The sequence below is a fragment of the Myxocyprinus asiaticus genome, chromosome 28, assembly GCF_019703515.2.
Source record: "Myxocyprinus asiaticus isolate MX2 ecotype Aquarium Trade chromosome 28, UBuf_Myxa_2, whole genome shotgun sequence".
Lineage (NCBI taxonomy): Eukaryota > Metazoa > Chordata > Actinopteri > Cypriniformes > Catostomidae > Myxocyprinus > Myxocyprinus asiaticus.
In genome coordinates this window covers 39833958-39860156 of record NC_059371.1, presented here as the reverse complement: position 1 = coordinate 39860156, position 26199 = coordinate 39833958, and the positions used below count along the sequence as shown (strand labels likewise).

Here is a 26199-nt window from a genome sequence, read left to right as displayed (position 1 = left end):
TGTATACTCATGTGTGACCACAGGGATGTTTGTTGAGGGTCAGGGTGGAGTTGGGGATTGGGAGGGGGAGAGGTAATAGTGGGGGTTAAATGTTGATTCTGTGAATATATGTTTTGCTTTTCTTTGTCAATTGTATGAATAAAAACTGTTAATCAGAAAAAAAGAATGTGAAATGTCAGAATAATAGTAGAGAGAATTATTTCTTTCAGCTTTTATTTCTTTCATCACATTCCCAGAGGGTCAGAAGTTTACATACACTTTGTTAGTATTTGGTAGCATTGCCTTTAAATTGTTTAACTTGGGTCAAACGTTTTGGGAATCCTTCCACAAGTTTCTCACAATAAGTTGCTGGAATTTTGGCCCATTCCTCCAGACAGAACTGGTGGAGTTAGTTTTGTAGTCCTCCTTGCTCACACATGCTTTTTCAGTTCTGCCTACAAATTTTCTATGGATTGAGGTCAGGGCTTTGTGATGGCCACTCCAATACCTTGACTTTGTTGTCCTTAAACCATTTTGCCACAACTTTGGTGGTATGCTTGGGGTCATTGTCCATTTCGAAGACCCATTTGCAACAGAGCTTTAACTTCCTGGCTGATGTCTTGAGATGTTGCTACAATATATCCACATAATTTCCTTCCTCATGATGCCATCTATTTTGTGAAGTGCACCAGTCCCTCCTGCAGCAAAGCACCCCCACAACATGATGTTGTCACCCCCATGCTTCATGGTTGGGATGGTGTACTTCAGCTTGCAAGCCTCACCCTTTTTCCTCCAAACATAACAATGGCCATTATGGCCAAACAGTTAAATTTGTGTTTCGTTAGACTAGAGGACATTTCTCCAAAAAAGTAAGATCTTTGTCCCTAAGTACACTTGCAAACTGTAGTCTGGCTTTTTTATGGTGGTTTTAGAGCAGTGGTTTCTTCCTTGCAGAGCAGCCTTTCAGGTTATGTCGATATTGGATTGTTTTACTGTGGATATAGACACTTGTCTACCTGTTTCCTCCAGCATCTTCACAAGGTCCTTTGCTGTTTTTCTGGGATTGATTTGCACTTTTCACACCAAACTACATTCATCTCTAGGAGACAGAATGCATCTCCTTCCTGAGTGGTATGTTGGCTGCGTGGTCCCATGATGTTTATACTTGCGTACCATTCTTTGTACAGATGAACGTAGTACCTTCAGGCATTTTGAAATTGCTCACAAGGACGAACCAGACTTGTTGAGGTCTTGGCTGATTTCTTTTGATTTTCCCATGATGTCAAGCAAAGAGGCACTGAGTTTGAAGGTAGGCCTTAAACTACATCCACAGGTACACCTCCAAATCAGTACACCTCCTATCAGAAGGTTATTGGCTAATTGCCTAAAGGCTTGACATCATTTGCTGGAATTTTCAAGCTGCTTAAAGGCACAGTTAACTTGGTGTACGTAAACTTCTGACCCACTGGAATTGTGATATAGTCAATTAAAAGTGAAACAATCTGTCTGTGAACAACTGTTGGAAAAATTACTTGTGTCATGCACAAAGTAGATGTCCTAAACGACTTGCCAAAACTGTAGTTTGCTAATATTAAGTCTGTGGAGTGTTTACAAAATGAGTTTTAATGACTTCAGCCTAAGTGTATGTAAACTTCTGACTTCAACCTTATCATCCTTGCCAGGAGATGATTGTTTAACTCCTCCAAGAGCTTTTTTTCTAACTCATTCATAGCAATTTTTACATCCATTGCATCATTAGAAGGACTCCTTTTAATCAGAACATCTGGATTCTGCCTCATCATCTGTTCTCTTTTTATTTTCATATCTTCTGATATATTATTATTACTACATACAAATACTTCTGCCAACATATCTGCTTTTTCAGTGTCTGTCACTGCTATTCTTCCTTCCTCTTTTAAGACAGGCAACCTCTGATTTTTATGAATTCCTGCCATTTTCCTGATTGCACCCCATACTTCTTTGTTGTCTTTGTCCCCCCCTATATTGCTACACCAGTCTCTCCAATATTTCCTTTTAGCTGCTCGAATTACTCTTACATTCTTGTATGCAATAAAATATTCAAATGTATACTGTAGGTCTTTCTAATCTTTCTAAATGCTTTATTCTTTTTTGATACCACATTACTGCACTCATCCATCCACCATGGCACTGCTTTTTTCTTTTTATCGGCCTCGGGGATACATGCCAATAACCCGTTTCTCTCTCCCGGCTCTTCCCACTCTTCTTCTCAGGTGGCGGAAGCCGCTGCCACTGTTGTGGGCATGAGGTTTGGGACGGTCTGTTGGAGTTGCATGGAACCGGGACATGTATGTGACCAGTGCCCGGTGATGGAAGTGGAGGCGTTGATCCGGTTCCCCAACACTCCACAGGCCGCCCCCGATCGAGCAGGGACATACCAAGTACCCGTGAGTATTAAGGAGGGTACATACCAAGCCTTGGTGGATTCAGGTTGTAACCAAACCTCCATTTATCAATGCTTGGTTCAAAATGGGACATTGGATACAAATAATTGTGTGAGGGTGAGGTGTGTGCACGGGGATATTTACGATTATCCTGTAGTGACCATCACCATTCTATTTCAGGGTCAAAATCAAAATATTGTGGCTGTGGTAAGTCCCCGCCTAACCCATCCACTAATTCGGGGTACCAACAGACCGGCTTTTTCGGTGTTGTTAAAGGGGTTGTGTGTGGATGGGTCCTGTAATACAGTGAGATGGTGTGGGGTATGCAATGCGCTGATTGGGGAGGCGGAGCCGGGGCCGTCTACGTCAGCTCCGCATCAGGATGACTTAAGGGAGGGGGAAGCCTCTGCTTCCCCAGCCTTTAGGGGAATTCCCGCTGGGGATTTCCCTCTGGAGCAGACACGAGATGAAACCCTTAAGCACGCATTTGACCAAGTGAAAGTACTTGATGGTCAATGCCTACAGCCATGCATTGCACTTACTAATCCATATTTTTCAATTATAAATGATCGGTTGTACTGAGTGACACAGGACGCTCAGAAAAAGGAAGATACAACCAAGTTGTTTGTACCAAAGAGCCGTCTGGAAATGTTGTTCCAGGTGGCTCATCATAGTCCGATGGAAGGTCACTTGGGACAGGGGAAAACACTAAGCCATCTCATGGCCCGTTTCTATTGGCCGGGCATTCGCGGGTATATTAGCCAGTGGTGTGCGACATGCCGCGAATGTCAGCTAGTGAATCCGCCGGCCACTCCAAAAGTGCCATTGTGCCCTCTTCTGTTGATTGAGGTTCCCTTTGACAGAGTTGTCATGGACCTCGTCGGGCCATTAGAACGGCATGCGGGCACTGCTTTGTGCTAGTTCTGGTGGACTACGCAACCTGATACCCAGAAGCAGTGCCGTTGCACAACATCTCAGCATGTAGTGTTGCGGAGGCACTCTTCAGAATAATCTCCCAAGTGGAGATTCCGAAAGAAATCCTCATTGAACATAGCACTACTTTCATATCACATACATTATGCGAGCTGTATGAATTATTGGGTATTAAATCGATTTGGACAAGAGTGTACCATCCACAAACAGACGGCTTGGTCGAAAGATTTAAGACCTTGTAAGGGAAGACACACAGAATGAGGGAAGGAGGACACTGGGACAGGATGTTTCAGGTCTCAGGTGAGCTTTTAATCACAAACTTCAGGGTAACACAGTCACAACTGGCACAGTAACTTCTTCAGCTTCACAAACTCTTTAGCATCACAGGCTCCTAGTCACAGCCTCTTAATCATCACAAAGACTTTATCACAACTCTTTAATGTCACAAATCAGTAGCTTCACCGTGAGACTCTCGTGCCAGACTCTCTCTTCTCTCTGCTGGTGGCATGGCTGCTCATATGCCGCTCTCCCCGTGCTCACTGGAATTAGAGACAGATGTTAGACATAATCTAGCTCAGGTGTAAGCGCCCTTACTGCTTTCTCTCCGGACAGATGCTCGACCACACCCTCGCTGCCACAGACCTTAAAAAACATGATTCGTAAGTTCATGCACAAAGATGCTCGGAACTGGGATAAATGGCTCGAACCCCTCTTATTTCCAGTGCGAGAGGTCCTGCAAGTCTCTAGGGGTTTTCCCCATTTGAACTATTATATGGGCATAAGCTCCATGGTGTATTAGAAATCATGAAGGAAAATTGGGAGGAGGAACCTTCACAGAGCAAAAATGAAATTCAGTATTCCACACACTGGGATGTCTATGACAGGAGAATTTGCCACAGGCACAAGAACGTCAGTCCCTATGGGAATTTGCACCGAGAGATAAAGTACTTGTATTACTGCCCACATCACATAAGTGGCAAAGGCCCTTTGAGGTCACATGGTGAGTTGGGGAAGTCGACTATGAGGTAGTGCATACGGATAGGGTTGGGGCTCGTCAAATTTACCACCTCAACATACTAAAACCATGGAGAGAGGTGGTCCCCATATCCTTGGCGATGGTAGTTCCGGAGAGGGAGGAGCTTGTATCGGAGGTGAGTCTAAAAGCCAATCAGTTCACCCCGGACCCTTGTGGAGACCACCTCTCACCGTCACAATGTACAGAGGTTGCCAGATTGCATAAAAATTTCTCTGATGTGTTCTCGCCTCTCTCCAGCCACACTAATCTCATAGAACACCACATTGAGACAACCCCAGGGGTAGTGGTACGTAGTCGGCCCTACCGGTTACCCGAACACAAAAAACAGGTAGTACGAGAAGAATTAAAGTTCATGCTCTGTATGGGGGTAATAGAAGAATCCCACAGTGATTGGGCCAGCCAGGTGATTCTGGTGCCTAAGAGCGATGGCTCGGTCCAGTTCTGTGTGGATTATAGGAAAGTCAATGCTGTGTCGAAATTTGATGGGTATCCAATGCCTCATATTGACAAACTGTTCAATCAGAAGGGCATGGCTTGCTTTTATTCGACACTGGATTTAACAAAGGGTTATTGGCAGATCCCCTTAACGCCAATGTCCTGTGAGAAAATGGCCTTCTCCACACTGTTTGCATTACACCAATTTGTGACCCTTCCATTTGGTTTGTTTGGGGCCCCGGCTATGTTTCAGTGTCTTATGGACAGAGTCCTCACCCCGCATGCTGCGTGTGCCATTGCTTATTTGGATGATATCATTATTTACAGTTCTGAGGTCAATGTGATGAGTGAGGCTCATAGCAAGCCCGAAGAAGTGCACAACTGGGCAGGTGGAGGTACGGTATCTGGGGTTCCATTTGGGGCATGGGCAGGTGTGACCCCAAATTGATAAAACCAGATGGATGCATCGGAACAGGGGGCTGGGTGCTGTTCTGTCCCAAGTGGTGGAGGATCGCCTGGTGCTGTACATTAGTCGGAAGCACTCTATGAGAGAGACGAAGTACAGCATCATAGAAAAGGAATGCTTGGCCATCAAGTGGGTAGTCCTTACTCTCTGCTACTATTTGTTTGGATGGGCATTCACCCTCTTTTCGGACCATGCCCCTCTCCAATGTCTCCACCGCATGAAGGATGCCAAAGCCCGGATCACCTGTTGGTGTCTGGCACTCCAGCCGTTTAAGTTTGGGGAGAGAGGAAGCATTAATGAGGTTCACCTGAGATGAACTGCTGGTAATTACTGTTTCTGTGTTTGCAGTGAGAGACAGGGGAGATAAAAATGGACCAGTGCACAAAGAGAGGAGAGGGACACACGAGAGACTGCATGTTTATTACTTAGTGTTTTGTTTGATTGCTGAAAAGCTGAACTTTATTTGTGCATGCTGAAAAGCCAGTCTTTGTTTTATGTAAGCTGTAAAGTGATTGCTGTGTATTAAGAATTTAAATCTGACTCAAGTGGATTGTGGAAACTGGCTCCTGCTTCCTCCTTTATCTGCCCGACAGCTAATTTTATTACGCTATCACATTAGCTTCCCAAATATCCCAAACAGATATCCTTGCTATCCATTCAGAAACCAATGTTAAATCTATAGCTGAACCACTACCATGCACAATATCTATTCGTGTATCTCTACCATCATTTAAACATACTAATCCTTTATCATCGATTATCTCTTATATAACATTACCATTATGATCATTACTTTTACATCCCCACAAAGATTTATGTGCAATTAAATCTACACACTATATTATTTTTTAATATATATATTTCTATATTCCTGTAATATTTTCTAATTCTTCTTTGCTTATTCTATTGCATGGGTTATAGTGATTAATTACTTTAATAATTTGATTTCCTACAATTAACTCAACCAACATGGTTTCATATTCATCATTCTGATCTATAACTCTATATCTTAATTCATTTTTAATAAAGGTGGCAACACAACCTTCATTTCCTGTTTTCCTATCTTTCCCAATGACTGTGTATCCATGCAACACAAATTCTAACTGTGGTTTTAACCATGTTTCTTTATACAAAATGTTAAATGTGGTTTCTGTTCTTTTTCATCTATTAACTTATTAAACTCTAGCGCATTCGCAATCAAACTCCTTGCATTCCATTGCATAATAATTAACACCATTATATAATGTACTTCCACATGGTGCCTGAGTGTTTGTAATTTGAACCTTAAGTTTTTCATTTATTTTTTCCATTGTAACTCCCTCCACGTTCAGGTACCTCTCTGCAGCTTTGATTATAATTTTAATTATCTCAGTTCTGCTTTCTGTTTGTGCTGAACAGTTAATTACTTCTGCCATAAATGAAATGAACTCAACCTTTCCAATAATCAAGCTATCTTCATTTACTTTCCTTACAACTGGAGCTTTCCCCTGGCAGTGCCTGAGATTTACCTTCACCTTCTTTCATTACTCCATCTTGTTTCGCTTTTTTAATTGCTTCAGCATATGTCTGATTTTCAGATACTCTGACATTCTGCACTTTGCCATTGCTCCTTGTTCACATTTACCATACTCATAATTTCCACACCTTGCACTACGTTGTTTCCCTCTGCAGACTTCTGTGACATGATCATATTTTTGACAATTTAGGCATCTAAGTGGCTTTGGAATGTAAGGTCATACCGTGTAACTTACATATCCAATAAATACTCTATCAGGCATCTTTTCCTCTTCAAATTGCAGCATTACCAATAAACTATAATTTTTTTCTTTGTTTCTTACACACTGTAGATGCTTTGCTTCAATCACCTTAACACCTTCAATACAACTTTTAATTCTGTCAGTGGAGACATCCGTTGGTATTTCAGTGATTGCATGAAAATGTTTAACATAGCATCGATTTTATGCCCAATGCAGCTTTTTGCTGTTTTTCATCATTATACAAGATTAGTACATTTCCGTTCCTCATTTCCTTGGAACTTTCTATATCTCCCAAAGCTTTTTACAGGGCTTTAGTTAGTTTGATAGGGTTTATCATAATATCAGGGTCTGTGAATTTCAACATTACCTTAAACTCTTCTCTAGCTTTCCAGACAGAATCTTCCTTTCCACTATCAATACACAATCCATGACTGGAAGTTTTCTTCCTTTTCCTTTCCTGACTATTTTCCACCATTCTTTCTCTCCTTTGTTCCCACCATATGTTTCATCCTCCATTTCTGGATCACTTCCTGAACTACTGTCCCTTCCATCCACTGAAGAAAAATATTAATGCTCACGTCTCAGTTGAAGCCTTGTCAATGACACACCGGCTGCCTCAGTGGAGTTACATTTTGCTAGCTAACATTGGCACTTTTATTACAAAGGAAGAATCTTCTTCCCCTCAAGCAAGCGAGTGATTGGCTGCTGCCAACAACAGCCCCTCCCAATTCCAGTTATTTTTGCAGGTACCGCCAGCTGCCATAGACTGTTGCCAGCTGCCGATTTTTCTCAGAACCCTTACTGATTAATGATGGAGAGCATTAAAATTGTCAATAATATAACATTATTACTATTATTACGGAGTAACCATTTACAGAAGTTGTACATACCTGCAGCTATTTGTGCTCAAATAGTCTGGTAGACACAAATAAATAATAAAAAAAATTGCATCTGCAGTTATTGCAATGGGTCAGTGTGTAAGAAAGGTGTGGCATTGTTTTTCTATGGCATTTTTTAGAGTGGAACCCTCCACTCTCCCCTGAACCCTCACGGCTCAATGATTGGTTCCTTGGCCCAGAGCACCGCTCACGGCCACACCCCGCCCCGGTTCCTTTCTTCCCGGAATTGCATGAGGAACTGACAAGATCGTAGGGGGCACCTTTTACTACCTGGTCCCGATCTTTCAGCTCCCCCGCTCTCACTACCCTCGATGGTGGGGTGGCCAAGGGGTATTCGGTGATCCCCCAGCTGGATAAGATGGATAACCTGGTCAACATGAGAGAGGCTGACAAGGCACGGTTCCTTGACGCCCCCATCTCCCAGGTTGGCCTGTTCGGCGACACCGTCGAGGACTTTGCCCAGCAGTTCTCAGCATTGAAGCAGCAGACAGAGGCCATTCAACACATCCTGCCCCGGTGCGACTCAAGACCCCGCACCCCGTCTGCTCGTCACCAAGGGCATCCTCCTGCAGCAACAGCATCGGCTCCGCCGCAGCCCGCCCCGCAGCCCAGCCCAGCCCAGCCCCGCCATGGAGCCCACCGCAGGAAGCAGACGCCACCCGTCTCACGGCTGGCTGCCAAGAACCCTAGGAAGGCCGAGATGAAGAAAGGGTTTTACAGCCCTTACTTCATTGTACCAAAGAAAGGTGGTGGGTTGTGGCCAATGTTGGACCTGCAAGTACTGAACCGGGCCTTGCACAGACTCCCATTCAAGATGCTGACGCAAAAATGCATTAGTGAGCGTCCGGCATCAAGATTGGTTCGCGGCGGTGGACCTGAAGGACGCATACTTCCACGTCTCGGTCTTACCTCGACACAGACCCTTCCTGCAGTTTGCTTTCGAGGGCCAGGCATACCAGTACAAGGTCCTCCCCTTCGGCCTGTCCTTGTCCCCTCACATCTTCTCGAAGGTCGTAGAGGCAGCCCTTACCCCGCTAATGGAAGTGGGTGTCCGCATCCTCAATTATCTCAACAACTGTCTAATCCTAGCTTACTCTCTGGATATGTTGTGTGCGCACAGGAACCTCATGCTCACGCACCTCAGGCGACTGGGGCTTCAGGTCAACTGGGAAAAGAGCAAGCTCTCCCTGGTTCAGAGCATCTCTTTTCTCAGCTTGGAGTTGAACTCAGTCTCGATGATGGCACGCCTCACGAACGAGCACGCACAGTCAGTGCTGAACTGTCTGAAGGCATTCAGGCAGAAGACAGTGGTTCCACTGAAACTTTTTCAGAGGCTCCTGGGGCATATGGCATCCTCAGCGGAGACCCTCTCGGCATAAACGTGCTGGCACACAGCTGGCCCCCTGGCATGCACAAATATGCATTTTCCCCCAGTGAGCCTACTTGCACAGACCCTGTGCAAGGTTGGGGAGGACCAGGAGCAGGTCGTCCTGGTAGCACCCTACTGGCCACCAAACGTGGTTCTCGGACCTCACGCTCCTCGCGACAGCCCCCCCGGCGAATTCCCCTGAGGAAGGATCTTCTTTCTCAGGGACGGGGCACCATCTGGCACCCGTGCCCAGACCTCTGGAATCTCCATGTCTGGCCCTTGGATGGGACTGCGGTGGTAGACACGATCACTCAGGCTAGGGCCCCCTCTACGAGGCGCCTGTATGCCTTTTAAGTGGCGTTTGTTCGCTAAGTGGTGTTCTTCCCGTCAGGAAGACCCCCAGAGATGCGCAGTCGGATCAGTGCTTTCCTTCCTGCAGGAGAGGTTGGAAGGGAGGTTGTCCCCTTCCACCTTGAAGGTGTACGTTGCCGCCATAGCAGCACACCACGACGCAGTCGACAATAAGTCCTTAGGGAAGCACGACCTGATCATCAGGTTCCTAAGAGGTGCCAGGGGGCTGAATCCCTCCAGACCCTGCCTTGTTCCCTCATGGGACCTCTCTGGAGTTCTTCAGGGTCTACAGAGAGCCCCCTTTGAGCCTTTGCAGTCAGCCGAGCTTAAGGCACTCTCCTTGAAGACTGCCCTCCTGACTGCGCTCACTTCCATCAAGAGGGTAGGTGATCTACAAGCGTTCTCTGTCAGCGAAACGTGCCTGGAGTTCGGTCCGGGATACTCTCACATGATCCTGAGACCCCGACTGGGCTATGTGCCCAAGGTTCCCACCACCCCTTTTAGGGACCAGGTGGTGAACCTGCAAGCGCTGCCCCAGGAGGAGGCAGACCCAGCCCTGTCATTGCGGTGTCTCGTGCGCGCTTTACGCATCTATACGGATCGCACGCAGAGCTTTAGAATCTCTGAGCAGCTCTTTGTCTGCTTTGGTGCAAAGCAGAAAGGAAGCGCTGTCTCCAAGCAGAGGATCGCCCACTGGCTCACTGACACCATAACTATGGCATATGTTGCCAAGGACATGCCGCCCCTGGTAGGGCTACAAGCCCACTCTACCAGGGATGTAGAGGCTCCCTGGGCCCTGGCCAGGGGTGCCTCTCTAACAGACATTTGCAAAGCAGTGGGCTGGGCAACACCCAACACCTGTGCAAGGTTCTACAACCTCCGGGTGGAACCTGTTTTGTCCCAGGTAGTGGCACGCAACACATGCTGATAAGCCCGGGATAGCTGGCCGGGTGTATCGCTTGCACATTGCGCCTTCCACCTGCCTTGGAGCTGAAGACGTGCACCATTAATTCCCAGTAGTGTTCACAAACTTTGTTCCCTTGTTGACTTCCTCCGAGCCCTATGGCAGTCGAGTTTTTGGAGAGACTTGCTGCCGGCCCAGTACACGTGCTAATTAAGAGTCCTGTTCTGGGGTAGGTGCTCCGCATGTGGCGGCTCCCTGTAAGGCTAACCCCATGCGATATATATCTTCCGCTAATTCGTTTCCCTGTTGGCAAACTGCATCTTCCTTGGGCCGAGCCCCTCTGCCCCAGTCTCCAGGTTTGTAGTAACTCCTCCCCCATTGGGCAGGATCTACCTTGAAGAGGAAAGACCATGTGACGTATTTTTCCACTTAAATATCCCCCCCCTCTTTGGACGAGGTGTGGTCTCCGTGGTGTCTTCCCCTTGGGAGGGACACCCCCGACTAGACCTGGCGGCCCAGTCGGATAATCCCCCTTCTTTTTTAGGGAGTGGAAAAAAAGAAGGGGAAAAGAGGCCACGACTGGGTTAAGCCTGTCTCTATCTTTTGGGTAGTCGACTTGTCCCCAAAAAGGGCCGTTCGACACTCATAAATATGTTGGGGGAGGTTATGTGTCGACCTGGTGTGCTGGCTATGAGGCACACAGTAGTCTGCCCACCACACACCGCCAGTTCACGTAACACAGTTCAGCCAATTGTGGCGTTTCGTATAGGGACCCCTAGTGTCACTACATCGACACAACGTCGAGTGAGTGACAGATAGGGAATGTCATGGTTACTTGTGTAACCTCCGTTCCCTGATGGAGGGAACGAGACGTTGTGTCCCTCCTGCCACAACGCTGAACTACCCGCTGAATTGGCCGGACCTTATATCGGCTCCTCAGCAAAAAACCTGAATGAGTGGTTGCATACCAGCTTCTTTTATACCCGTATGTCCGGGGGAGTGGCATGCAAATACCACTCGCCAATTTTCATTGGCCTTTTATCAAAGACCAGAGGTGTCTCGGGCTCCCAAGAGTGACCCCTAGTGTCACTACATCGACACAACGTCTCATTCCCTCCATCAGGGAACAGAGGTTACACAAGTAACCATGACGTTTTACTCCTCTGAGTGTCTCAGGTCAAAAGTTGAACACCGTCTAGTTGAACTCGTCTATTCTAGAATTTTTTCTTTTCAATTACGTAATTAATGCAGAATCTGTATGTATTTTTTTTTCAAATAAGGTAATGACTGATCTCATTGGATAATGTAGTTAGTCTACTGCTATTAAGGTATATAATGCTGTGCTGAATAATAAAGTACGGGAAATCTCTCATGCATACTTAAGTATCTGTGTCATTCATTTCTCCCTTCGCGAGGATCCGGATCGAGACAGCGACTGCAGACCTGACTTGATACTTTGGGGCCAATCCTGAAAATTAAGTAATTAGAAAATAAAACATCACCATCTCCCTACCCACTATCTCAACATTATTTTCAGCATTTCTTTTTTTCCCATTCTGCGCCAATCAGTGCAATAACAGGCACAAGCCCTTCGTTCATGATGTTTGCTGAGAAGTTATCAAGAATAAGCTCTTGAACACGGTCTTGTGTCTGCACTCTCCCCTGATCATTCGTTCAATAAAAGCTTCTTTTTAAAAGAAAAAAGTTGCTATGAGTTTGTGAATCCATTTTGGGATCATAGATTTTGTCATTTAGTGTGGGCAGGGTGTGACTAGTCGTGCAGTGTTCACTTGGCTTAAGGATTAAGAAAATGATTAACACCGAAATAACTGAGAAATGTGAATAAAGATTTCAGCCACATTGTTTTAGACAAACATTCTTGCCCTCATGCCAGTATGTATTTTCTAGAGCTCTTTAAAATAGCACAAGCATGCGAAAATGTAATAACAATAAAATTATGCACTTCTTTGGGGATTTTATGCTATTTAGATCTTGTTACATAATTCATTTGCATATGAAAATGAGAACATTTGTGTTAACTTCACTTCAGTAAAAACATTCACATCTATAAATTGAAACAATATAAGATTGTGTCATGTATTGGGGGCAAATTTCTGCCATTTTGTGGAAAAGACGACTTGAAAATCATGCCATAACAATAATAACCAGTAGATGGCTGTATTTTTGATTTTCTAATTTTAGATTATCAATTTAAATTCAATACAATTTAAAATTAGATTGTCACAAGTCATGCTTTTGGATATATATTTAGATTTTTTTTTTCTTTTTTTCTATTATTTGAATTTAAGAGCCAGTTTTTGCAATAATGTGACATTACTGTATGTGTACAGTCAAACCTGACCATGGTGTTACAAAGAGAAAACATAGAATAAGCATTTTATTATGAGTAATCTATTTTAAATATCTTTTTTTTTTTTTTTTTTTTTTTTTTTATAAAATCAATTAGTCAGTCACACACATGCACACAAAAATGAAGAGATGTAACTGTAAAATATCCAGAGTTCAAAACACACACACACACTCACAAACAAATGAATTGGCAAGAGTATAACACAGAAAATTACATTTACACTTTATGCATATGTTTAAATTGCATTTACTTTACTGTGGAAGTATAAGTTAAGTTTAATGTCTGTGTAAGAAGTACGTGAGAAGCACCTTATTAAGAATTTAATTGCACTTGGTCCACAGTACTCATTACATATTAAAATAAATGCTTTGACTTTTGACAGTGAACATCAAAGGTGTTGCCTTTTTTTTTTACTGACCACTTAGACACAAATCAAGTCAGGAAACCATTTTTATAAAAAAATAAAATAAAATAAAATAGTTAAAAAATTACCAAACAGCCCAAGAAGTTTTAGTCTTATTTTGCATTTGATTACTTTGTTTTTGTATTGTGATTTTGTATTGATGTTCATTTGCTGGTGTTACTGAAAAACATCAAGCACTAATTTCTCGGTTCTATTTTTATTACTGGCTATTGAATTATTATTTGAAATGCTTGAAGTTATGTTTAGCAATGCCGCTTGAAGCAATGTCATCTGATGTGACCACTAAAAATGTGTGAAATCACTGCAGCGGCAAAGATGGATACCAAGGCCAACAGTTACATCATGAAGAGGCTGGGCTTGCTACATTGTGTTTCAGATGTAGCATTGTTTGGAAGAAGTGCCTTACAGCTGCCACTAAAGACATCTGCTTAGGCGACAAGCAGGAGAAGACCAGGCTGGTCTTAGAGATAAAGGAATTGACAGTCCTCTCTGTGAGGGCTGGTCAAGCCCAGGTACAAACAGGATGCATTTGGGAGGCAGAGCAGATTGTAAACCAGGCAGTTTCAAGGCTGAAGCACAAAGACATTGTACAGAAGTCTATTTTAATTTTCTACTATTTACTTGAAGCATTGCACCTGAAGATGGACATCTCTCTGTGATTACTTTGAGCAACACTTTTTCATATGAGTAACTACATGACTTGCTGCTCTGAAACTCCTCCAACATGAGCAGCATGAACTCTCTCATGTTTTTTCAGGTATTTTGATGCACTGAAACTCTTTCCACAAAGTGAGCACTTGTATGGTTTTTCTCCAGTATGAATTCTCTCATGTATTTTCAGGTGTTGTACCGAAGTGAAAGTCTTTCCACAGTGTGAGCACTTGTAAGGTTTTTCTCCAGAATGAATTCTCTTGTGTGTTTTCAAGTTTTCTGACTGAGTGAAACTCTTCTCACAGTATGAGCACTTGTAAGGTTTCTCTCCAGTATGGATTCTCTCATGCTTTTTCAGATTAAATGATTCAGCGAAACTCTTTCCACAATGTGAGCACTTGTAAGGTTTCACTCCAGTATGGATTCTCTCATGAATTTTCAAGTGGTGTACTGAAGTGAAAGTCTTTCCACACTGTGAGCACTTGTAAGGTTTCTCTCCAGTATGAATTCTCTCGTGATTTTTCAGGTTGTATGACTGAGCGAAACTCTTTCCACAGTGTGAGCACTTGTAAGGTTTCACTCCAGTATGGATTCTCTCATGTTTTTTCATTTGTTGCATCAAAGTGAAAGTCTTTCCACAGTGTGAGCAGATGTAAGGTTTTTCTCCACTATGAATTCTCTCATGTGTTTTCAGGTTGTGTAAAAGAGTAAAAGTCTTTCCACAGTGTGAGCACTTGTATGGTTTTTCTCCAGTATGAACTCTCTCATGTGCTTTCAGGTTGTTTGACCCACTGAAACTCTTTCCACAGTGTGAGCACTTGTATGGCTTCTCTTCAGTATGGATTCTCTCGTGTTTTTTTAGGTTTTGTGACTGAGTGAATCTCTTTTCACAGTGCGAGCACTTGTAAGGTTTCTCTCCAGCATGGATTCTCTTATGTGTTTTTAGGTTTTTTGACTGATTGAAACTCTTTTCACAGTGTGAGCACTTGTAAGGTTTTTCTCCAGTATGGATTCTCTTGTGTGCTTTCAAGTTTTCTGTCCGGGTGAAAGTCTTTTCACAATGTGAGCACTTGTAGGGTTTTTCTCCAGTATGCATTCTGTGGTGGTTTTTCAAGTCGCTGGATTTAATAAAGGTCTTCCCACATTCAAAGCACATATGAGCTCTCATGCCGGTATGTATTTTCTGGTGCTCTTTCAAACAGGAAAGGAGTGCAAAACTCTTTCCACAAAAAGAACACTTTGAAGGCTTCTCATTTGTGTGCAGTTTCATGTTGTGTGCAGTTTCATGTTGTTTTAGGACTGAATTCAAAACAAATGTTTTACCACACTTATCAAATTCAAATGGTCTTTCTCCAGAGTGCAAGAGGAGATGATCTTTGAAGTGGCCTGAATATGCAAAACCTTTTTCACACTGATGGCACGTGCAAGGTCTCTCTCCTGTATGAATTCTCATGTGTATATTAGGCTGGCTTTTATGTGGTGAGCAATTCTTCTCAGTCTTTGAGCCACTCAGAGATTTTTCTCCAGTTGTGAAATCATGTTTCTGATCCTGAAGTTTCTCCTCCACTTCATTCAGTTCTTGACTTTCCTCTTGTACTTCCATCAGCTCTACAATGAACACAGTAAACTGACAAAAATCAATTCAAGAGGGACAAAAGTGAAAAAAGAACCCTAATGTGATGACATAACAAACCAAACATCCAGGCTGATAAATGCATTTCATGATTAAAGTCATTTAGATTGAATATGAACCACAGTCACAAAAATAAGGTCATACATATTTGCAACAACATGAGGGTGAGTAATTTTCATTATTGTCAGAACTATTCCTTTAATGCCAAAATTTTAAAAAGAACAAATTAAGACTTAAAAATTAAGAAGCAGAAATCCTTAATCTAGAACTGTTATGACCTTGGAAATTTTTAAATAAAAAGATATACCTTTTTAAAAGACAACCAAGCACTTCTAAAACAACAATACAATCAATGAGGGACTTTTAGAGATAAAACCTCTTTCTTAAAACAGATTTTAACATGACAGTCACTTTGTATGAAAATATGAAACTTTAAAGAAACATACCTGAAGAAATAAAATCATCATCATCTCTCAGTTGTTGCTCTGCTGTGCTTTCTTCTTTTATCTCCTCCTGCTTCACTTCAATCTTCACTGGTGTCTGCAGCATCCGCTGTTCATCATCATCACCACTCTGTTGTTCCTCTGCTGTGTTTTCTTCTTTTAACTCCTCCTGCTTCACTTCAATCTTCACTGGTGTCTGCAGCATCTGCTGTTCTCCAGCATTACAGACAGAAGTCAGAGACTCTGTGGAGGTTTGATCACCCTGATTACGGTCACACACACTTTCCTGAGCATCAGTAGAACAGAGTAAAGTGAGCTGTGAGTCCTGTGTGTCTCTGGATCTCTGTTCAGAGAGTTTGTCATCTCTGCCGCTCCACACTGAATCCTGACATTCTGTGGAGGTCCCATCTGTCACACACACTGAAGATTGAATTTGCATTAATAATGAGCTGTCACTGTTTGAAATAATTTATACAATTTAACAATATTTACATTGAATCAACATTCATTGGTATAACAAAAGCAAAATGGTACTGTCTCTTTAGGAATACCAGCAGCGAGCGTCTGATGTGTTTTGAGAGAAGAGTTGCACCATTTGTGCACCACATCCATTCTATGTGTGATTAAATCTGTTTCTTTTTAATTTCTGATTAACAACTTACTGTAAAGAACAGAAATACTATTAAAAGAGATATTATTCAATGAAAACGGACTGTGTGGATCTAATCTTTGATGGACACACATTTCAAGGAACTGCCGTTCATGCGACAACACACAGTTGGATCTCGGTGCTAAACTTCTTCACCACTTCACAACTCAATCACTGGCAAGTGAAATCTGAACATTTACTAAACAATGTCTATTTTTTAGTCACTTAGCATTAAATCTTGTCACATTTACAAGTGATTTACTTATATTTTAGAGTGCTGTGTGTACACATCGTAAATCAGCTACGACACGGAGTCGCAGACTTTTTTATTTTTATGCCCATAAACATAATAAAAAAAAATGAGCAGTGGTTGGTTGCTTTTCACATCGGTCAGATGGCCCGTTCCAATCTTGGGTGGTGTCTGGGACTATTTCTATGCAGTTAGCATGCCTAAGAAACAAATATTATTTTTCCACATACAGTATCTTTGATGATTTTCGCAATATTCCAATCATGGATATTTGAAAATGTAGTATGGCAGGAGAAGAGTAATTTATGCATTAAGTAATACCTGATTGGCTGATTCAGCAATATTCCGGAGAAACTATAACCCAACCTAAACCCAAATAAGGTAACTGCTAGTGTTCACCTGCTATCCTAAGTTTTGGAAATTTACTTGCAGAGGATATTGCCAATATCGTAACTAAAATCTGTTTAGGCTTCTGAAGTCTAAACAGAACAAAAACACACACACACAAAAAAAAAAAACATTTTTCAAGCCTGATCTAAACCACACTCATAAATGCATTTCAGTCTGTATGGTCAGATCTATTTTCATGTTCCCTTTCGATTCAGTTCACTCAATCGCTATGGGGATTCCTTCCGACGACTTAGTTAAAGCCCTTGTAAAATAACGGCAATCCTGAGATTGGCAATTGTGTCTGAGCCCCATTCCTTTGGGCGCACAGTTGGCCTATATAAGCGGGTGAGCAAACACCATTTCTTCAGAATTTTCTTCCTTCAAGACAGCGACATCTCATCTTGAAAGCCCTCTTTGCTTCACCGTCGAGATACACTTCTTCAGCGGATGGACTCTTCTCTGCAGATGCAGACAGGATGACTCATCGCCTGTACCACTCAGCGCATGCAGTGAGAAGACTCCCCTGTAGTGTTCCGGCGAAGATTCTCTCCGCCTTGCCATCGAAGACGCTTCTCTTTAAATGGGTTCTTCGCTTCAGACCCTCGCAGTTGACCAACGCAGCACTTCAGCGAGACACCCCCGCTTCCCGCAGCATTCCAGCAGGAGATATTGTATCCTTTTCATATATATGTATTAATATGTTGATGTATCGCATAAAGAGCCGCTTGCGTGCAACACGTCTTTTTCAAAATGTTGTTCCGCAAGTCTTCCGTATGCAAGCAGCACATCCCGCTGTCAGATGAACTTGAGAGCTGCGTTCATGACTACTGATAAGAAATGATTCACGTCCCCTCGCAGGTGGTTGAGGAGCTCAGATTCCCTCCAGTCAAGCCGGAAATATCTTGCTTGGATGAGTGGTCCTGCAGTACGGCCGCCATTAAAAGGCCGTGTCTCAAAGGGCATCGCAATTCTTCCTGGAGATCCGGCTTGTGTGTTTACTTGACTCATTAAGTGATGGCCTTAGAGTCAGAGGACTGCGGTTCAAAACCAGCCGTTGACTCAAGCTGATACGTGCCATGACAGAGTCATGGATGTGACACGAAATTCCGTGGTTTCCTTAAGATGGCGCTGTGGGTCACAAATTAAAAAAAAAAAATCACCGGTGACTCACCACTCTATTTCAGGTCAGCGCCTGGCGGAGAACCCCACCCCGGCTGCTCCAAAAACAGCCGAGCCATCAAATAGTTTGTGTGTTTGGTTCAAATTGAGAATGCTCACAAGAAACAGAAACAAGCTCGCTGCGAGACGTTCACATGTTACTAATCCCTGCTGGGTAAGCCGGGATGGTAGACAAAGGTGTTGCTTTGTGTTTTTGCACATAATAATGCTTTCACACAATAGAGAAAGCATCTGCTCGCTTGCATGCTCGACACCAACATGCTGTTCACTGTACCTCGCTGGAGTTCGCTGGGAGATTACATGCCTGTTGTTTCTGTGTGATGATTTTCTCACACAATGGAGAAAGCACGGGTTGCGTCTGCTCATGCTGCACATGCTTGACATGCAGGCATTTACACGCTGTTCACTTCCCCTCCTCACTGGAGTTCGCTGGGAGATTGCATATGTGTGGATTCTGTGTGATGATGTTGTGTCTGTTCGTGCTGCACATGCTTGAAACACGCGCACATTTACACACTGTTTGCGTCCCCTGGTGTTTGCCGGGATGCTTCACGCAGGCTGTTTCTGTGTATTTTGTTAAACTATGTTTTCATAAAATCAGAAATGTGCTAGTTGCAAATATTTGAGATGCACACATTCAAACACTGCTCATTCTCTGCTGTAGGTCGCTGGGATGATACACAAATGTGTTTCTGCGTGTGGTGTTCACATAACCAATGTTCTCACATAAAAGAGAAAGCACTCGCTACATGAGAAGCATACACATTTCACATTCCATTCACTCTCCACCAGAGTTTGCCAGGTTGTTACACGAAATGTTGTTTCCGTGTGATGCGTTAAATAATTTTTACAAAAAAGAGAAAAGCACTCATGATGCCTTCACGAGACACACAAACGTTCTCATTTCTCTCCCCCTCCCCACTGGAGTTCGTTGGGACTGGGATATTACACAAAATGTTGCTTCTGTGTGTTGTGTTTAAATAAAGGATGTTCACAAAAAAGCGCTTGTTGCACTGCACGAGGTGCACACACTTTCGAAGAAGCCCTTAACGTTTCTTTTACCCACAAAATCTGTGCACAACCGCTTCCTAGTGGAGAGCAGCAATTTATCCCCTCTAGCAAGCGAGACGGCGGGCTTCGGCCCATTTTAGATCCGAGACGCTTTAATTGCGCTCACAAAGCACCCATTCAAAACGGTATCTCGGAAACAAATCTTAGTGCGCATCCGCCCTCTGGCTAATTTGCATCAATAGATCTAAAGGATGCACGCGTACTTTCATGTACGATTTGCACCTCGTCTCAGGCTGTTTTGAGATTCGTGTTCCAAGGGAACAGCTTAATAATTCAGTACTTTCCTTGGCTCTCCACACACAAAGTATAACGATGCAGCGCTCACTCCGTTGAACCTGAGAGGCATGCGCATTTTGAATACCACTATGATGGGCTATTAATAGCCCGCTCTGAGGCTTTGTTGTGTGAGTACGGGAATTTACTACTCTGAGACCCAGGCTGTGCAAATGGCAATGTTAAACAAAAAAAGCATCCGGCATTGCACTGTTAGGTCTTTTACATGAGACCTCTCCAACCTTGGCAGCATGCCTGGTACCGGGGGCGCATGCGCATTGGCATAACTCACTGCTGTCTAGCTGCTCTAGCACCTTGGACAGCTCCAAACTTTTAACAGCATCATGCTGGGTCAGGTCTTCTGGCAAAAGGTTGTAATCAAGGATGTGTTCAGTGTGTGGCGGGTGTCCAGCCTTCGGCACCTAGCACTTCAGTTGTCTGGAAATACTAGTTGTCTCTTAGCCTCAAAGGCTTTGCATTCCGAGGTAGCGACTCACCACGTTCTGATTCGATTGGACAACATGACAGTAGTAGCTTACATACTGTAAATGGCATCCCCCGCTGGGGTTAATGCAATTCTGCAAGCTACAGCACTATCCACGAGATGCCTCTGTGTGCTAAGTGGCGGCTGGATGCGGATTATACCCCATCGACGCTTATGTTGCAACTATGTCTGCATACCATGCCCCGGAGGCTGGTTCCTCCATGGGCAGACATGTTCTATTTTTCAGTTCCTCAAGGGAACAAGGTGCCTAAACCCCCTCGCCCTGCTACAGTCCCAGCTTGGGATTTAAACCAGGTGCTTAAGGCGCTCAAGAGCCCCCCATTCGAACCATTGGAATTCGTTGAGTTTCGTATCCTTTTGGTTCTGGCCTCAGTTAAACAGGTAGGTGATATGCAGGCACTGTCGGTCAACAGCTCATGCCAGGTATTCAATATTCTGGTGGTTCTATCCATGCACTCCGGGACTCAGGTGGTCTGCCTACAAGCCTTCTTTGCCCTATTGTTTAATTTGGATGAGGAGCAGACGATGCATTTGTTTTTTATGCCCTTGCGGGCATTATACATGTATGTGGAGCGCACCCTCCAGTTTAGGCTGTCAGATAAGCTCTTTGATTGTTATGAAGGATGCACAGAAGGCATGTCCATCTCCAAGCAAAGGTTCTCTCACTGGATCGTTGACTCAATCGCCCTCACTTATGAATCACAAGGAGTGAGATGCCCTATTGGTGTGAAAGCGCATTCAACTAGAGTCAGGGCCTCTTCATGGGCATGGACAAATGGTGTGTCCTTGCAGTACATATGCTTTACAGCAGGTTGATCGTCACAAACACCACGTGGCCTCCATCCCTTCCAAAATCCTCTCTGTCTAGAGCGCTTATTTTTCCAACACTCAGTATGTGAGCCCATGCCCTTTTATTGCAGGCAGGCTACCTGATCCATGTATATTTTGGTACAGCCACCTGTATATAGGCTGTTGTTGAAATTACCCCCCTTAGAAGTCACAAGCACTTTCAACAGGAATACATTTCCTTTCCCAACCTTAGGTTGTGAAGGGGTTACATTTAGACTCATCCATTAATTCAAACACTTGAAGACATGTCTTTATTAAGTCACTGTCCTATGGGCCTGTGACTTCCTATTCTTTTTCAAGTGTTTATACTATTAGGGGGTATGACGTCACGTAGTGCGGCATGATGGGACTCGGTTCCCCATAGCGATTCTTGCAATGTCGAGTGAACTGAATCAAAAGATGAAGATGAAGATGAAGGGAACAAGACATTGCAAAAGCTAGCCACACTACTACTTCAAAGGTTTGAGAGATGCGCTCTGGTCCCTCAGTAAGAAAATTCTGAAAAAATTTTGTTTGCACACCCGCTTATATAGGCCAACTGCGTGCCTGAAAAGGGGGGCTCAAACTAGGGCTAGGCGAAAGGACGACATCATCAGATATCGACGATGTCTTACAAAGATCCCGATCCCAATTGCGAACAGACGATGAGCGACAATATCAAGAAATGGCAAAACCATGGATCTGGAAAGTCGCCAAATATATTAAGGGTGTAAACTAGCACCCGCCACCCACAAAATGCAACGATGCTCAATGAAGTTCGCAAGCTCCTCCTCCAAATGTATTTCATGCGTGGGTAATTTTGCTCATCTACGACTTGTAAGACATCTCAGAGTAACACATGACAAGAAATGCTTTTAGTAACAAAGACATGCGCTTGAAGAAACACACTTTATTATATTTTTAAGAACAAACAAAATAAAAGCTGTCAATGCTTATGTCTGTTATGCTGTTTGTTCAGAGGCGTGCAGCCAGGGGTTGCGTTAACCAAAAATTCAATGTAATTTACTAATTTTTTGAAAGACTGACGGAAAATTTCAAATGCTGTCAGACATTTTGACAGATAAAAATAGAAGAAAATTTTTTCACTAAGTGCATCAGTTTTGACTTCACTGTCTCTCTCACCAACACTCCCGTTGCTTGTCTGTGTGCATGCCCTGTTTATTGCCTGGTATTAAGATGCGTATTAACAGGTGACATCACCATTAACACCTGATAGTATGCGTCTCTTTGACCAATTGTGTTCGGATTTCGAGGTCTAAATAATTGACTGCTTATCAGTCATTACATTAGTGTGTTGCTGCATGATCAGTGTGTCACTTTGTTAATAAAGTAAAAAAAGTATGGTAACAAAATGAAAGTGCGAAAGAGCAGCACATCGTTTTACTTGATTGACAGCCAATTACTTGAATTTAATCTAAGTGCAAACATTAGCCTACGTTTAGAGCAGAATTGTAAGTTATTTTAGAGGAGTACCTGCATTAGAGCTTCAGAGATGCGTGTGCTTCTCATCTGTGACTTTATTGTTATCAGGCACATTGAAGACGTTCCGTGAACCTGTATGTTTTCCGATCGAATAGTTATTTCATTTAAAAGCCGCATGTACCATATAAAGTTTAAAAAATGTAGCGCATTGATTGATTGACAGGTAGCTACTTTCACCCAAGAATTACTTGGTTTCACCAGACTTGCGCTTGAGGAGTCAAAAATATAATTAAGCCTATCAACTGTCATGTATATGCCATTATAATGGATGCTACGCCCCTGAATGTAGTACTTATAAAATTAAAACAAGTATGATGGATAAAAATAGACCATGACGGAAATTTTACAACTCAGTCCGTCAAAGTGACGGATAAATATTTTTTCTAGTGCAACCTCTGCGTGCAGCACGAGCCTGTCATGTGGAACACACGCATGTCGGCGTGCAGCGCAAGCCTGTCTCATGTACAAAGCGCAGGTAAAGAGTTTTCACTCTTTTTTTCGGTTTCATTCATCTGAAAACTGTTTATAAGAATAATGTCGTCTATGAGAATGCTGCAGAATATCTCAGATCATCTCGGGAGGTGCTGTGAGTTTAGTTTGCTTTATTTCCAAGCGGTTAGCGTGCATTGTGAACTAGGGATGAAACGGTTACCATTTTCATGATAAACCACGGTAAAATTCCCGATGGTTAATATTACCGTTTCAAATTATAATTATCATTAAAACCATGTTTTATTACCCGGTTTGAAAAACTCATGGTAAATACTGTCCAGCATCAACCAAAGTTAGCAACAGTCTGACGCAGGTGCAGCATGCAACGTGGATTTTGGCGGAAGGCAGTAACAGCGCTCGGGAGATTTTTCAGCCTTCTAATGCTTGTTTTACACTGCACAGCGAAACAGTACATGAGCCAAACTGCAGCAGTGCGTCACGACAACTTCGCTGCAAACAACGCGTGTGCTTTTAAACCAGCAGAGTTTCTGCTACAGTTATAAAATGGTTATCAGGAGTGAGCTTTTGTTAAGTTTTACGATTTCATGATGATCACGTTTGTATTTACATGATGCTGGTGTAATATAATGCAGTCTTGTAGAATTATTTCATGTAGTGACAGTAAACACAATAAGTTCTGCTCATTTTAAACATCTTTATTTAGTGGAAGGGGAAGGATGATGAGCCTAACGTTGTTTTGCACAGGAGAAGACAGTTTGGTCACTCGGTTTGGCTCGATCACACTTAATAATAAAGCTTAATAGTATAGTAAGAAATAAGTAATTATGCACAACCATTGAATAGCGGTATCTCTTTATTCAAACATTATTCAAAACATTTACATGTTGAGTACTTTCCTCACAAAAAGGATGCACTTCCAGTAGCCTTTGTTAACTCACCATTTTCTCAGCAGCCAGGCACAGCATCTCAGGTTTCTTCTTTGTTAATTAATACTTATACTCTAAACAGTTGAGAGTAATATAACACTTCAATACAAGTGTATTTCAATACAAGACTGAGGTAAGTTCTGAATTTACCAACCACACGTGCTGTCGTGTGCATTTGTTTACCTCAGCTGTTAGCATTCGTCAGTGTATGTGTGTTGTTGTTGACCCTTTTATACTGCTCTCTATATAATAGTATATAATAGGGTAGTTTTAGTTTGTTTGTTTCAGGCTACGACTTGTAGTATAATGTATTTTTAAATGATAAAACCCTATGTCTGTTTAAGCTAAATCATTAAAATAATCAAAATCTTCTTGATACTCATTTGTATTTATGTAAATTGTGCATGGGGTCATTGCATATACTCAAATGCAACACAGAAGATAGACTGTGTGTGTGTGTGTGTGTATGTGTGAATAATAATAATAATAAATATAATGTAACAGCACCAATAATAATATTAATAATACATTAAGGTTGTGTTCATTTAAACCTGCACTAGGGAAACATTTACCTCTCATGGCCACATGGTGCCATCTTTAATGTTAATGTTATTATTTTAATGTTTATGCACACAAAAAGTGCATAGTACTGTCAATTGTATTTGTTGTTTGTTGGTTTTTAATATAAAACTTGGTGAAATGATTTCAGTGTGTGTATCAGTACTTTTTGAAAATGTCCAGCACATTTTAACAATACCGCAGTAATACTGATAATCATGATAATTTTGGTCACTATAATCGTGAAATGAAATGTTCATACTGTTTCATCCCTATTGTGAACCCAACTCTGCAGGTTCATTACTATATATCTTTGTATTAAAGAAACAAAGACGAAAGTGATTAAATCATAATGTAATACAAGACACATTCACCTTGAACCTAAAATCAAGTTTTACTTTATTTTCTTTAGGCAGTATTAACTGTATTACCAAAATGCAATACAAACACGAATTCGATAAGAACACATTTGGCAGCATTATTTTGGGAACACAAAGGATTTTTTAGGCTTATTTATTTTGATTGTTATTGTCTTTACATTTATAATTGTCTTTAGTTCTTAATCTGTAGGCTATTAATTTTCCAGCTGTTGTCATTGACGGATGCTTGTGTGATGGGAAATGGAGCCGTTGGAGACTGTAAATGTTTGGATTTGGGGAGGTGGTTAAATAAATATCACTTTGTTATTTTATTGCTTTTCTGTCTACTTTAAAGTGCAATATGTATTTATAAATATATTTTGTTAAAGTTTTTTGTGTTTCAATAAATTAATAAAAATTTTAAAGCAAAATCAATAAAGCAAAAAAATTTTACTGACCCTCGGCAGGGGGGTTGACGATGTAATCGGTTATAGCAATATTTTTAGGCAATTATCAACAAAATATTTTTTTACATATCGCCCAGTCCTAGATCAAACACAACTGCCAATCTCAGGATTGGCGTTATTGTACAAGGGCCTCAACTAAGTTGTCGAAGGAATCCCCATTGCGATTCTCGCAATGTCTCGTTCCCTTCATCTCAGGGAACCGAGGTTACATGTGTAACCGGAGACGTTATCTTTGTCATTCTTTGTGATGTTTACACAGGACACTTCAAACAGAAAACAACGATGGCCAAGCTGTAGGATTATTATAATCAGAATTTTTAATAAGAATGATTTGAATGAGTTCAAATTCAAAATAACCGTTTTATTACACCTTTCAGCCTTCTAAAACTCAGTGGAAGGTAAAGTATTTGAGCGGAACAGGGATGATCACTTAATACAGTATATATGTGATGTATACACTGATCAGCCACAACATTAAAACCACCTGCCTAATATCGTGAAGGTCCCATCGTGCTGCCAAAACAGCTCTGACCCGTTAAAAACATGGACTCCACAAGACCTCTGAAGATGTCCTGTGGTATCTGGCACCAAGACGTTAGCAGCAGATCCTTTAAGTCCTGTAAGTTGCGAGGTTGGGCCTCCATGGATCGGACTTGTTGGTTCAGCACATCCCATAGATGCTCAATCAGATTGAGATCTGGGGAATTTGAAGGC

At 42.4% G+C, this 26199-nt stretch overlaps 2 protein-coding genes across 8 annotated transcripts in view; both read right to left on the bottom strand.

The window, feature by feature from the left end:
* Positions 1 to 26199, bottom strand: part of LOC127418735 (zinc finger protein 260-like) — a 340334-nt gene that overhangs the window by 27411 nt on the left and 286724 nt on the right. For 2 of the 6 annotated variants that reach the window (XM_051659484.1, XM_051659491.1), the window contains one exon: positions 12963 to 15606. In XM_051659484.1, coding sequence (XP_051515444.1) covers positions 14039 to 15606 — 1568 coding nt within the window. In that variant the 3' untranslated portion in view covers positions 12963 to 14038. Of the gene's footprint in view, positions 1 to 3636; positions 3875 to 12208; positions 12210 to 12962; positions 15626 to 16077; positions 16495 to 26199 lie in introns of those variants that run through there. The other 4 variants (XM_051659498.1, XR_007893541.1, XM_051659489.1 and 1 more) reach the window with 4 other exon arrangements.
* Positions 1 to 26199, bottom strand: part of LOC127418767 (zinc finger protein 345-like) — a 96517-nt gene that overhangs the window by 68057 nt on the left and 2261 nt on the right. The gene's annotated exons all lie outside the window — the stretch shown is intronic.